Source organism: Protomyctophum parallelum (genome assembly GCF_964188405.1).
Source record: "Protomyctophum parallelum genome assembly, chromosome: 7".
NCBI lineage: Eukaryota > Metazoa > Chordata > Actinopteri > Myctophiformes > Myctophidae > Protomyctophum > Protomyctophum parallelum.
In genome coordinates this window covers 7,491,583-7,505,628 of record NC_139705.1, presented here as the reverse complement: position 1 = coordinate 7,505,628, position 14,046 = coordinate 7,491,583, and the positions used below count along the sequence as shown (strand labels likewise).

Genomic DNA, 14,046 nt, shown 5'->3' with positions numbered 1-14,046 from the left:
CTACTGTGTTCATGCTGACTGCCAACTTCCTATACAACAGATCAATTAAATGGTTTCAGCTGCTATCAAAATAAACTAAAATGCAACAATCCGTTTATTTACGGATACGCCCTATATGACTGTCTAAATTTAATTAACGAATTCAAACACAAATCATCAATCATGGGCGGCACGATATCCAAAACAGGGTAGCATATTCTGTGAATCAAACCGGACTCAGCCTGCCTATACCTGTTACTATTCTTCCCTAGTTATCCAAGTAATTGTGCCCATCTTTTCTGATAGAATTGTCCGGTATACTGATTGATTGAAATCATTATTTATTTATTTTAAAATTGTATTTTTGCAATGGCTACAAAAAAGCAGTCACATACTGAGATGAATATTTAAAATCTGTAAGTTATTCGATTGATATCATCATAAATACTTCCTTAATGTTAACGAAGTCCACTCCACACCCACAACACCAGAGGGACGTGCAACAAACCATGTGCAACCCAGATTAGGCACAAACAAGGGACTAAATTATTTTTGCTCCTATGCCACCAAAATGTGGAACGCCCAACAGTCATTAAGACATGCGAATCGCTTGACTCCTTCAAAACCTCCTTCAAGGGCACCTATATATATATATACGGCTGATGCAGGCCCGTAAAATCGGAATCCCCCCCACCGCCCACCCCCTTCCCCCTCACTGTATAGCCTATGTTTCTTTTCCATTTTTACCTCCTTTATGATGAATTCCTGTTCTGTTAATTCTTTGGCTATATAGAAGTGTCTATTTGTACGCCTCTAAATGTTTTGATGAAAGGTGGACCCTCTTGTAAACAAGTGTAGCCTAATGCTTTATTGGGTCGTCCACTCACAGTTAACAGTCTTTGTATTGAGTTGTGTTTGAAATGTATGGCTACTGACTGTAATTCTGCGTGTGTGTGTGTGTGTGTGTGTGTGTGTGTGTGTGTGTGTGTGTGTGTGTGTTCCATGCACACACACACACACACACACACACACACACACACACACACACACACACACACACACACAGCCTTCTGTAATGTTAAATTATAGCCTATATGCTTAGGCCTATATTTCACATTGCGCTAAATACCAAAGCACTATTACATTAAAAAATATAGACTAGTGTCAAATTATCAGGATTCTGAAAATGATCTTTATGAGCAAAATTTAGTTTGTTGTTTTCTAACTTCTTGGATCACACAACATTTTTTATTAGCTTTATTTTCAAAACTGTGTAAAGCACTAATTCACAATTATTTTATATGGGGTATTATTATTCCCATGATGTGGCAAAATCAAAATCAAAATGGCATAATCGCCGTCGCTAAATTGCAAGATGAGCTATTATAGCGTAATAACCTCGATCGCGTCACCACCATTGCTTTCCACCGAGGAAAACAGCGAGCGAGTGTCTTGAATGCGCCCCATAATATGGGACCCATATGCCCCGGAAGTTTTTAGTTGTTTTTGTTATGAATAGAAGGAGCATGGATCGGATGCGTGATATAAAAATAGAAGATATAAAACAACTATCTAAAGAATAGGTGGGTGTTAGGTAGAGTGGATGTCTTTCCCCCCCAGTCCACTTAACGCTAAGCTATGTCTGTGGTTAAGCCACAGCTATCATTTGCTTGTAACCGTGTTGTTCTATAGTGAGCTAACGCTATTTGCTAACATTGGCTCAAAAACATCCCTGATGCTGCGGCACTGTCGATAGCCTAAGAGTCGAGTGTGACTAAGAGAGACAATTATTTGTTGATGACATATTCATGTGTTAATATTTTATCCTCCATTGATGAGTTGAATACATAGGACCACAATAAACAAGACCTCTGTCTGGACCTTTTTGTTATGTATTTCATTTTAGCCCAAAAGATGCTGATCCATGCTGTTTAATCAAAAATCAATCAAAAACATGACTGGATAAGATAACTTGTGGGAAAAGGTTGATCAAGAATAATAATTAGTCATTAAAGTTAGATATTGAAGAGGCAAGAGAAAATGAATATGTAAACTCACATCATGTACAGAGTAAAATCCTCAGTGTTAACTTAACTCGGAGTGTACAAATGTCACTCCGCTCATGCACCCGGGGACGTTACAGTTCTTATAAATGATTTATACACTCTTGAGTAGCTACAAATGGATAAGTCACTGAGGATTTTGTACCTTGCTGTCCCCCATGTTCCAGGTTGACACAGTCGTACTCATGATGAACTTTGACGGTCTCGACCCAGGAATGGGCGAATATTCGCCCACTCTCCACGGGACCATGGATACAGGGATGGAACCCACAATGGACCCACGCTTAAATCCCAGTTTAATGCAAGGCGTGGAGCTTGATCCAGAGGGACTCGCTGGACCAGACTCTGTGCACCTTTTAGAAGGAATGTTCTCTGAGCTGCACAGTGTGGTTGCAGAAGGTGGCATCCCAGTGACTGCAACTCATTTTGATCTACAAGAAGAGATGCTTTGGATGGGCAATCATAGGGTAAGGGACTAAGGATGCAGGATGATGTGGACAAATATCACAATATTTTGGACCTTATTGTGAGTGACGATAATATCCTAATATTTATTTTTACATTTTTCAAAACTCTTCAGAAAGGAAAACTTGCACGCATTGTGAGCTTGTAGATTGTTATTAAAACAAGAAATGGCAATACTTATGCCATTAGCATTATCACACTATTACAAAATCCCAGACGATATCTAATCTCATATCAATATATCGATATATTGCCCTATATAGACTATATAGCGCCAACATATTTTGGAGACTTGTTATTCCTTTGGCGGTTTCATAAACATTGAAACATTTGATGTTCTGCTGTGTTATTGATATTTCTCTGAATCACCCGTCTTTCTTTAGGGTCATGCCAGCTCCTTCTTTGGACCTACTATGGGTCGCTATTCTTCTTTTCAAGTGCACTCAACTGATGACATCCGTGCCATTCAGAGCTTGGAGACGGGCGTACTGTTCCTTTCCAAGAGCAACCTCAAATGCCACACTCGTGGAGGCCTTGTCATGTTTGATTATCCGTGAGAGCTGCACATAATAATATGCCAGTGCTTTTAGATGAGTGATTGTTTAAACATTTCAAACATTGGATTTAAATGTATCACTTATTGTAAAAGGGCATGTTTATTTCAGATTGGAGGAAAGCTCTGATATGCACAGTCTACTTATGACCGATAACAACACGTTGCTTGTGGGTGGACTACAGAGCTGTGTGGTTGAGTTTGACTTGAATACTGTTCAGGAAACTCAGAAGGTGAGCGTTGGGGGGGGTAGCATTTAACTTTATTGAATGAAACCTATTAACCATGCATATCTTTGAAGCGCTGCATGATGCATGCTCAGTTTAAATCATTCCAAATTAACCCATTCTGACCTGAGATCAGATTCATACGAGGTTTCCACTGGACACACGCCGGTCTGACGAACCCATTCTGACCTGAGATCAGATTCTAAAAATGTCAGTCGTTCTTCAATTTTTTTCAAAAATAGCAGACCTACAAGCTCGTATCGCGCCACTCGGTGGCGCGATATGAGCTTGTAGATCTGCTATTTTTCAATAGCTAAAGCACGACATGATGCCAACACCAAAATGGGTGCCCGGTCAGAATGGGTTAAAGCACATCATTTGAATTAGTTAAAACTTTAAAATGGCAAATGATTAACCACTTCCTTGCTGTGTCTTTGAATTGATATAGTTCACAGTTGATGTACCTGGAGTGGCAATCATGCGCCAGTCCAGTCGATTCTTCTTTTGTGGTCACACATCTGGAAAGGTACGGTCAAATGATTTCATCCTTTCTTTTAAACGTTTGCGTAATATGTGCAGTTTGTGAGGGGACAGGGCCTTCTATGTTTCTGCCCCCAACCTCTGGAATGAACTCCACAATCATCTCAGAGTTGCTCCCTCCCTCCTCTCCTTCAAAACCTCACTCAAAAGTCAAAACCCACCTCTTCAAGATAGCCTTCCCCAGCTGAGGTCTGGTTAAGCTGTCCCCCCATCCCTTGCTTAGCCTTTTATATGTTTTAACCTGATATTTTACTTGCCTTGCCTTGTTTTTTTGTTTTTGTTTTATGTAAAGCGCTTTGGGTACTTAGAAAAGCGCTATATTAATCTGAGCTATTATTTGTTTACACAATTAAGCAATTAACCTTGTCTTTTACCTTCAATTGAAACCAGGTTACCCTTCGTGACATGCGCACGTTCCAGGTGGAACACGAGTTTGACGCGTTCTCTGGCAGCCTGTCAGACTTCGACGTCCATGGAAACCTTCTGGCCGCTTGTGGATTCTCCAGCCGAGGAATGAATGGCCTGGCATGCGACCGCTTCCTCATGGTGTATGACCTCCGCATGATGCGAGCTGTAACGCCACTTCAGGTGCACGTGGATCCCCTCTTCCTGCGCTTCATTCCGACTTACACGGCACGCCTGGCCATCCTCTCACAGACGGGTATCGAAATACTGATTGCGACATTATTTTTGACAAAGCTTTTCGTGGAAAATACAAGAGTTTTATCTGCCTTTGGTCTCTGAATGCGAATCTTACATTATCTTTTTAAAATCTAGGTCAGTGCCAGTTCTGTGAACCAACTGGGCTTGCCAATCTAGCTGATGTTTTCCACGTTAACACTGGGGGCCAGTTGCTCATGAGCTTTGACGTGTCCTGCAGCAAACAAGCCTTGGCCTTTGGTGACTCTGGTGGATGTGTGCACCTTTGGTCAGATGCCCCAGAAGTGTCTTACAACAGCTTTTCTCGTGAGACAGAGTTTGCCCAACCCTGTCTGGTAGACTCACTGCCACAGCTGGATTGGAACCATGACCTGCTGCCCTTGTCTCTCATCCCCATGCCCCTGACCAGCACGGAGACATTGCTGTCAGACTGGCCCACTGCACTGGCTGCTCCCAGTCCAAGGTTGGCAATCCGTCCATAATCCTTTTTTATTTTTTTTCCACAGTTTTGTTTATTCAAGATTCAGGGTATACAGTAAATCAAATAATGACAGTATATGTGACACACCCATATGGAACATATCAAAGAGATAACATGTACATACAAAAAATGTTGTGAGCTCCATACACAAAATATTGTGATAGCATAAAATTAAATAAAAGTTGCATAGTCCTATGCTAACATGGAAGCGACACTGATACAAACCACATAACCTGAATCAAGTTTTGAAACAAACAAGACAAACGTACGACAAGACAAGACAAGACAACATGGCATGGTCATTGGTCATTGGTCACCCTTCCAAAACATAATGGACGTGGCAGTGCATCCACACATGGCTCCTAATCCGTCCATAATTTCTATAGCAACTTAATTATACAATGAACATGCAAGTAAATAAGTAAATAAAAAATGCACATAAACAGAAGTTGTTGTTGTTGTTTGTATTTATTTATTTATAGCTTTTCTTTTAAAAATTTCAAAAATATCTGATCTACAGACTCCAATGCACTGTGAGCTTGTAGATGGGCAATTTTGTGGTCAAAAAAGTAAAATGCCAATAAACAAACCCTTCTTTTGTGTTTAGACGAGCGCCTCCTGTGGACCCAGAAATCTTGCGCACAATGAAAACGGTTGGATTCATTGGTTATGCAGCCAATGCTCGCACCCGTCCTCGGAATCAGGTATGTTGAAAGCCTATACAATGCTGATTTGTGTAAATAAAGGGATACGTGATGGTAAATTTATTTATGCTTTAGTTCTGTCACTTACGTATTTTAGTTTAGATATTTCATTTGAAATACACTTTTGTTTTAAAGATATTAACTAGAAAAAGTGCCCTTCTGGGCACAGGTCTCCACCAGGATAGGAATGTAGGACATTGCAGCTTGCCTTCATCTGGTGGTTGGATAAAAGGGCAACAAAAGTAAATCAGGATGGAGTCTGAGAAATCTGAAACACCGGTTTCGTTGAATGGCTCTAGAGAGACTGTGTACCAATTTGCGTGATGTTTGGACAAAATCTGTAGGTGTACTGTGCAAAAACTTGTTTTGCACAAAGCGGCCTCCTGGTGGCGCTATAACAGGCCGTTCTGGAAAGTTTGGGGCAGAGGTTCATCGTTGGCATCCAGGGAGTGTGTGTGCAAAATTTGGCATCGACCGGGTTAACGGTGGCCGAGATTAGCTGCTCACACACACACACACACACGGACGGACGGACGGACGGACGGACGGACGGACGGACGGACGGACGGACGGACGGACGGAGTGCAAAACATACTCTCCCCCCATGCCTTCGGCCTGGTGGAGACAACCAGGAAGGTTCACAGCATTCACTGATTAATTATATATTTTTTGATTCCAGGTTCCATACAAACTTAAAGAGGTGGAGTTAGATTATGATAATTACAACCAAGTGCCTGAGTCGCCAATTGGCCGCGATGAAGAACCACACCTATATATGGTCCCCAAGAAGTACAGGAAGGTTTGAACTCGTTTTGTTATATCCAAACTCCAAAGGCATGATTTGATTGTCAAGCCTGCACTATATTGCAGTATGAGTGTGTTGATGACTTGTTTCCACTGGCTATTTCCACCAGGTTACCATTAAGTATTCTAAACTGGGCCTCGAGGACTTTGACTTCAAACATTACAACAGGACCCTATTTGCTGGCCTTGAACCTCACATCCCCAATGCCTACTGCAACTGCATGATCCAGGTATGAGTCTGAAGAGTTTTGTCAAATTCTTATGCCATGTTTTGTAAATCATCCAATGGTCACAGTCCTGTTCAAGTCGACCTGTTAAACCCAATTGTTGTTCAAACTCGGTTGATGCATTAGGTGCTGTACTTCCTGGAGCCAATCCGCTGTCTGGTCCAGAATCACTTGTGTCAGAAGGAGTTCTGTTTGGCCTGTGAACTAGGTTTCCTTTTCCACATGTTGGATCTGTCTCGAGGAGATCCATGTCAGGTACTTTTTACCACAAGGCCACTGAAACTGTACATATGATAAGTGTTAGTTGCTGAGGTTCCCCTACTGGGACACAACAAAAACTATAAAAATGCCACTCAATGCATGCCTATTTGGCACGCAGCATCAAGGGTTGGAATGGGGGGTTAGTCCCTGTGACATACCTGTTACCTGCGACATATCGGCGTCATGTCCAGAGGGTGTACTTCCTCACTCTACCACACGGCTACTTGGCATGATGTTATTTCCTTTTATTGGGGAATGACTTACTGGTTAGGGTTTATACCGAATTAAATTCCATGCATTACCCTATAGTTCTTATCCGTCTTGGCAACCCACCCTGCTTCCACTCTTGCAGGCCAGCAACTTCCTCAGAGCATTCCGCACTATCCCAGAGGCGTCTGCGTTGGGCCTAATCCTGGCAGACTCGGATGAGCAGACGGGCAAGGCTAGACTGGGCCGTCTCATTCAAAGTTGGAACCGCTTCATCCTTACCCAGCTGCACCAGGAGACACAGGAGCAGGAGGGTCCACAGGCCTACAGGGGAGCCAGTAGCAGGTCAGGGCAGGCAACGTAAAGACACGACCATGTTGTCAGATCTAACGTGTAGTGTGTACATCCTTCATCACGGCAATGCTTAACCACTTACATTCTATGTACTTCATTGACTGCCCCCCCCCCCCCAGGATATACTGTATACTTGTTTCCCTCCTTTCCCTCGACACCAAATCTCTACAATTCTTTTTTCTACCAATAATGGTGAAAATAGGGCCACAAGGGTTGACGTGGTTAACGTACAGTTTGTTTGGATCTTGGTATAAAGTGAGAAAAAAAAATACATGTAAGGAGGAGGTATAGTCTAATAAAGTATTTGTGCCTCGGAGGCTCTGATGTGTTGCTGTTGCCTCTGTTGCAGTGCTCTGGGCTCTTCTGGTGAGTCTGTCATCGGAAGACTGTTTGGATGTGAAGTTGAGAACAGCAGCCTGTGTCGCTGTGGCAAAGAGACGGTTCGCTCAACTCTCATGTTGCTCTTCACCATCCATTATCCTGAACACAACTCTCACGGTTAGTTCTCCCCCCAAAGGACCTTTTATTAGTCTTCTAAAAAGATTGGAGTGTTTAGGCTGTAGAAAATGAATATCGTGGCTGTACAATTCTTCCAATTCTACTTCATGACCCACCAGATAAGGTGATAAAGGAATATGAATTTGCTGAGATCCTGCAGAAGAGCATCTGCCTTGAGCAGAGCACTCAGGCGTGGTGTGAAAACTGTGAGAAGTACCAGCCCACAGTAAGTGCTTTCCTAAGCTTAATGTATACTTCTGTGCACAACCTCAACAGGAAAACTGATTGGCCGACCGCGTTGATCAATGGCAATAACTGATTGAAAATTATCATTTTGAGGGACGAACACCGGTCATGCAACAAAGTGTAAATGATCCCAAAGCTTGTACAAATTATGACAGAATATTTTTATTCCATATTATGACTGAATTAATTTATTCCATAATGTGTCTTCAAAAATACTAATATAGGTACAAACGCGTAACATCAGGTGTTTACCAGATGTTCTGGTCATCAACTGTGAAGTGAACAGTGCCAAAGAGGCAGAATTCTGGAAGGTTCAGGCTGAGGTAGGTGTACTGTACAATAACATCATGAAAGGTTGATAAAAAACCATTTTCACTCAATCATGAATTTAGATACACACTGTAATCCTTCCCGTGCTACTATATCAAGAGCAATACTTCATACTTCTTCAATACTGTTCATTGTGTTAACCACTTATGCACTACACACAATGAAGAGCAAAAATGGCTGATTTACAAGCTTAAAACACGTTGAAAATGTTAATGTTGGCCTGCCCTGGGCCATGGCTCAATGGTCCAGGCACCTTGGCTGGTAATCCAGTCTGGCAGTGTGCCGCGGGTTTGACTTCCGACGGCCTACTGTCTGTCCCTCCATAAAAAAAGATAGAATAAAGGCGAAAGCCACAAAAAAACATTAAAATAGAAAAGAAAATGTTAATGTTGTCATTGTACTCTCTTTACAGTATGCCTATAATAAGGCTATGCAGAAGGAAGCCATGGAGCCCCCCAAGGCCAAAGAACCCCAACCCATGCCCACAGAGTGGTGCTTGGAGTAAATATTGTTTTATTTTTTTAAATAACTACTTGTATAATTTCCAGCTAGTGTCTACTTGTCTGTGACTTCACAACATTCAACTTCACAAATGGTCAATTCACCAAGTTAGTGCTTTTCCTTTTTGTGCAGTGGAGAATACCGGGAGGAGGGATGCAGTGCGGAGAACTTGACCTTTGATACCAGAGCAGAGGACCTGCGACATGTCTGGATTCCTCTCTCTCTCAAGATGTCAATCAGCAAGAGTCAAGGGCTGGAGATCAGCAACTGGCCAGAAGGAGAAGAGGTGAGAGGGTACCTCTTAAGTTATTGTGTCCATGCTCTTTATTTCCTTCTCTGAGGATCGCATAGAAGAAGTTTGAATGTGATGTATTTATATTCTCTATGGTCCTGCCGTGTAGATTGTATTCAATTCTTTGATGTTTTGTTTTTCTTTTCACTCTAGTTTTGCATTTTTCACTCTAGTTTGCATGTGTATTAAAAAGAGTACTAAAATGAATCAGAATTATGGCATAGAGGTAAAACACTCACTGCAGAGACCTTGCAGGTGGGAAGCTGGCCTGGGGATCATGTTTGTGTCGGTGCACAAGTGGCCTCTGCTGGTTGGGAATGGAACTCAGCATTATGCTTTCCTGTTAAAACTCAAAAGAGTTGAAAACGAGCATAATGGTAACTCCATGTGCAGTTGTGCACAGAGGGAAATAAAAACATGATAAAATGTGCACAGATGGAAAGAAAATCATATGGACACTATTGTTAATAGTACAGGTAGTACAGTCAAAGCTAATGCAAAAATAAGTCAAACTTATGATGGAGGTCAATACAGGGTGCCAAGACAGTTGACCACCCAAAATTGAATTTGTGAATGCTGGAAGGTTGACCATGTGGACATTTATCTACCAAGTAAATTCTAGTCATCAGCCTACCTTCTGCCACCTCCCCACGTGTTTTATTCAGCTAGATATGTCTTGCACTGTATGACTCCTTGTGTTGACTCCCTCCAGTTAAGTGCTGATGACGAGGGTGAAGGAGCCTCTCTCTATGACTTGGTGGTCACTGTCCCTCACATACTGGACGCTCGCACAGGAGGCAACTTGGTAGCGCACATCAAAGTGGGAGAGACGTATCACATACGGAAAGAGGTGAGAATGCACCTCAAATGTACTGTTCCAGAGAGTAGAGATACTCGACAGTGAGTAATGCTTGTATAGCATTGGACCATACTGACGCTGTGCATGAATATGGATATTCCGACTAATGATTTGTCTTTATTTTAGGGGGTCACACACCAGCAGTGGTATCTCTTTAATGATTTCTTAATTGAGCCAATTGACAAGGTAAACGTTTGGTTGTCTTTAATCTGTCATAATAATGTGATTAATGTAGCAGTGTTGACTCATAAGCAAGTGTTTTCCATAATCTTCAGGCTGAAGCCGCACAGTTTGATGTGAACTGGAAAGTGCCAGCCATGATGTATTATGCCAAGAGGAACTACCACTCCAAATATGACCTGCGCAGTAAGTTTTTCTCCAGAAACGGGTTTTTATTTTGTTAATGCGCCATTCAGCACCAACTCTTCCCCTTTTGAAATCTATAGCTTAAAAGTTAAAACCATTCCTTTACTTATTATTCCCCAGTTAAGAACCCCATCGAGGCCAGCGTGCTGCTAACAGAGGCCTCACTGGCTCGGAAGCAGAGGAAGAGTCATGCCACTTTCATTCCTCTCATGGTCAGCGAGATGCCCCAGGCTGGAGAGCTGGTGGGGTTGGATGCCGAATTTGTCACACTCAACCAGGTCCGTCTGGCATGCTCTGTTGCTGTCCTTTCAGTGTGTCATGTCATATCATCGCTGTGTGGCGGAAACCATGTATGTACAATCATTTTTACTTTTGAGGAAATGGAAAGAATAACCTGTTTTCTAATGTAGTTATTATTTATATTCATATTAAAGCTCTTGTTAATACATTGGTTACATATTTATAAATAAAACCTGCATACAGACTTAACCACTTTCAAGTGTATCCGCTATTTTCCACTACCTTTGCACAACACATAAGTATAATGCATTTTCTTTATGATAAAACACAGAAAACATTAAATTTCCAGATACAAGGTTTCTGCCCAACAGTGATGATATGCCTGGCCTGGATATGGCCTGTATATGCCTGGCCAGTGGCCGCATAATCTATACATTTTAATGCCTCCGCCATCAACAACCAGTGGCTGGAGGCATTATATTTCTGGGTCGTCCGTCCATCTGCCTTGAGGGAATTTCATGACATTTTGCACAAACATCCACTTGAACTCAAAGGACGAACTGATTTGGAAGTAGGTGGTCAAAAGTCAAAGGTCAACGACGTCCCTGTGACCTCATATCTGTTCCATTTTATATTGTGATGGCAATATGTGTGTTGTTGACAGGAAGAGGCAGAACTGCGGAGTGACGGCACCAAGTCCACCATCAAGCCCAGTCAGATGTCTGTGGCCAGGATCACCTGTGTGCGGGGGCAGGGCCCCAATGAGGGCGTGCCCTTCATCGATGACTACATCTCTACACAGGAGCAGGTATAAAGCATACGAAACTCATCTGCAATTTATAATTACTGTTGTCAATTTTGATTTGGAGTATTTATTTATTTACATTTGTCAAGCTAGGACGGAGAAGATCAAATTCAGAAACCATGGCACGGTGCCTTTTCCATTCGTTCTCATACTTCTATATTCTTTCACACAGGTGGTTGACTATTTGACCCAATATTCTGGCATCAAACCAGGCGACCTGGATGCTAAGATCTCTTCCAAACATTTGACCACTCTGAAGTCCACTTACCTGAAGCTGCGATTTCTCATCGACACTGGAGTGCGCTTTTGTGGCCATGGCTTGCAGAAGGACTTCCGGGTTATCAATTTATTGGTATGTTTAACTTTGATGGTGGCATAATTTAACAGCCCAATTATAATTACACAGGTTTTCTGTTTAATCATTGTTCTTTGTTTTTACAGGTGCTAAAAGACCAGGTCGTTGACACTGTATATCTGTTCCACATGCCTCGGAAAAGGATGATCTCTCTAAGATTCCTCGCCTGGTACTTTCTAGGTGAGTGCTTTTCCCCCAGCCATTAAGGTTTATTTCCTGACAATTTAGATGACTACATTTTTATTCAGTGGTCCTTGGTATTTCTGGAGTTCACATCATATCAAGCCATTTGAACAGGCAAAGATATGAATAGATTTTGTCTAAATTATCCTGAGAATTATAATGTTTGAATCATTGTACCCAGACCTCAACATCCAGGGAGAAACGCATGACAGTATCGAGGACGCACGCACCGCTCTAGCGCTCTACAGGAAACACATAGAGCTGAGTCGCGGTGGTGGCACAGACGAAGTGAGGAAGGCTCTGAAGGGACTCTACGAAAAGGGACGGAAGATGGATTGGAAAGTCCCAGAGGTCGACACAGGAGATGGTCAAGGTAGCCCAAAATGTACGAAACTTACCCCAGGGGTACTTGAGGGAGTTCCACCGGGGACCCAGCTAAATGATAATTTGGAACCAAATGGACCCTTATGGGTCCATTTGGTTCCATTTGTACGCTCTCAGAGTTAAATTAGCATTGATTTTACAATATAGATTGTGGGTCCAAGAGATAGAAATGCTATTAAATAGTGGTCCGTAGACTAATGCATGTCAAACTGGGGGTCCTTTAAATTAAACGGGTTGAAAATCACTGCTAGAGCCGTAAAAAATCTTCTCTTATCCATGGCATGTCTTTTCAAATGGGGGTCCGCGGGCTAATTAGTGTCAATTTGGGGGTCCTTGACATGAAAAAGTTTGGGAACCCCTGCTGTAGGCCATTTAAAGGGGTGTAATAATAGCTTCAACGTGGATGTCTTTTTCTTTTTTTACTTGATTCATTACAGAAGGGCGGCAAACTAGTCATGTTTGGCCAAACTGTTTGAAAGTCATCTTTTCTCTTCCAGCAGGTGGTGCTGTCTTTCCCTCTGTGATGGGGCTGTGAGCAGGAGACAACCTAAATGAATTGAATTCCAAATCCATATCCAATCCAATCCATTCTTGTCTAGTCACTGTGTCACACTTTGCATTAAGGTGAAAAAATTGCAGAATATGTTTTGTGCCCCCCTCCCCCATCATGTACAGTGTCTACATTTCTGTTGCCTGTAAAATATTTAACAAAAAGCCAATAATGTTTTGCTGGCTCAAGGACTGGATCTTTTGTGTAAATGTTGTAGCAATTGGAAGCTAAACATACCACTTTACCAAACATTCAGATATACATTTTTTTTTAATGCGTCTTACTTTTTTAAAGGTTCTGGATTATGAAAATAAAGTGAATACCATATTTGTTAAATATTATGGAGGAAATATTCTTTCCCAGATCTTTTCATGTTGCATCCTCCTTGATTGTACAATCTCATAATTGTCCACAATTCACGAAGATGTGATGGTGTAGTGCTTCTGAAGATCATTAGACTTTTGATAAAACATTGGCACAGACAAAATATAGCTGCTTAGTAGAAGTAGGAAATTAAAAAATATATTTGTATTTACTGTCATGAAAGGGAATGATTGACAGCTTTCTTTGTACTGCTTTCAGGGGTAGAATTACTACGTAGAATTTGAAGATTATGGAATAGTTGTCTGGCTTGAAAGACAAATCAAATGAAGCTACGGGGAAATGAACCAGGACAGGAAATGGGTATATGCCATTTTCTGGAAACTCGCGACTACTATTATCCACAGAGGGGAAGATAAGATGAACATGGCATGATAGTATGACATTTTTTGCCTTTACAGTTTGTACATTCACAAATCCTCAAAAGGGCCTTATAGTTTATCAGATTGGCTACTCCTATCTGAGGTAGAACAAAACATCACTATGTCCACAGGCCTGGGCCCATAACAAAAATATTTTAAATGGCAAAAT

The 14,046-nt window shown here is 41.8% G+C and overlaps 1 protein-coding gene across 7 annotated transcripts; it reads left to right on the top strand.

Annotated features, from left to right (window-relative positions):
- Positions 1 to 1,455: 1,455 nt before the first annotated feature.
- On the top strand, positions 1,456 to 13,706 carry pan2 (poly(A) specific ribonuclease subunit PAN2). 7 transcript variants are annotated; one of them, XM_083769102.1, is made up of 26 exons: positions 1,456 to 1,562; positions 2,210 to 2,509; positions 2,891 to 3,060; positions 3,173 to 3,293; positions 3,736 to 3,813; positions 4,218 to 4,488; positions 4,605 to 4,950; positions 5,576 to 5,672; positions 6,352 to 6,471; positions 6,587 to 6,706; positions 6,830 to 6,958; positions 7,317 to 7,531; positions 7,875 to 8,023; positions 8,143 to 8,249; positions 8,494 to 8,592; positions 9,012 to 9,100; positions 9,233 to 9,386; positions 10,105 to 10,242; positions 10,378 to 10,437; positions 10,527 to 10,617; positions 10,738 to 10,895; positions 11,522 to 11,665; positions 11,835 to 12,014; positions 12,104 to 12,197; positions 12,382 to 12,585; positions 13,082 to 13,706. In XM_083769102.1, the coding sequence occupies exons 2-26, from the start codon at positions 2,228 to 2,230 to the stop codon at positions 13,117 to 13,119; spliced, it is 3,654 nt and encodes a 1,217-aa protein (XP_083625228.1). In that variant the 5' UTR covers positions 1,456 to 1,562; positions 2,210 to 2,227; the 3' UTR covers positions 13,120 to 13,706. The 7 variants fall into 7 exon arrangements, with proteins under 7 accessions (XP_083625228.1, XP_083625231.1, XP_083625232.1 ...); XM_083769105.1 differs by having other exon boundaries at positions 7,317 to 7,516; positions 13,082 to 13,705; XM_083769106.1 differs by having other exon boundaries at positions 12,382 to 12,573; positions 13,085 to 13,705.
- Positions 13,707 to 14,046: the final 340 nt, after the last annotated feature.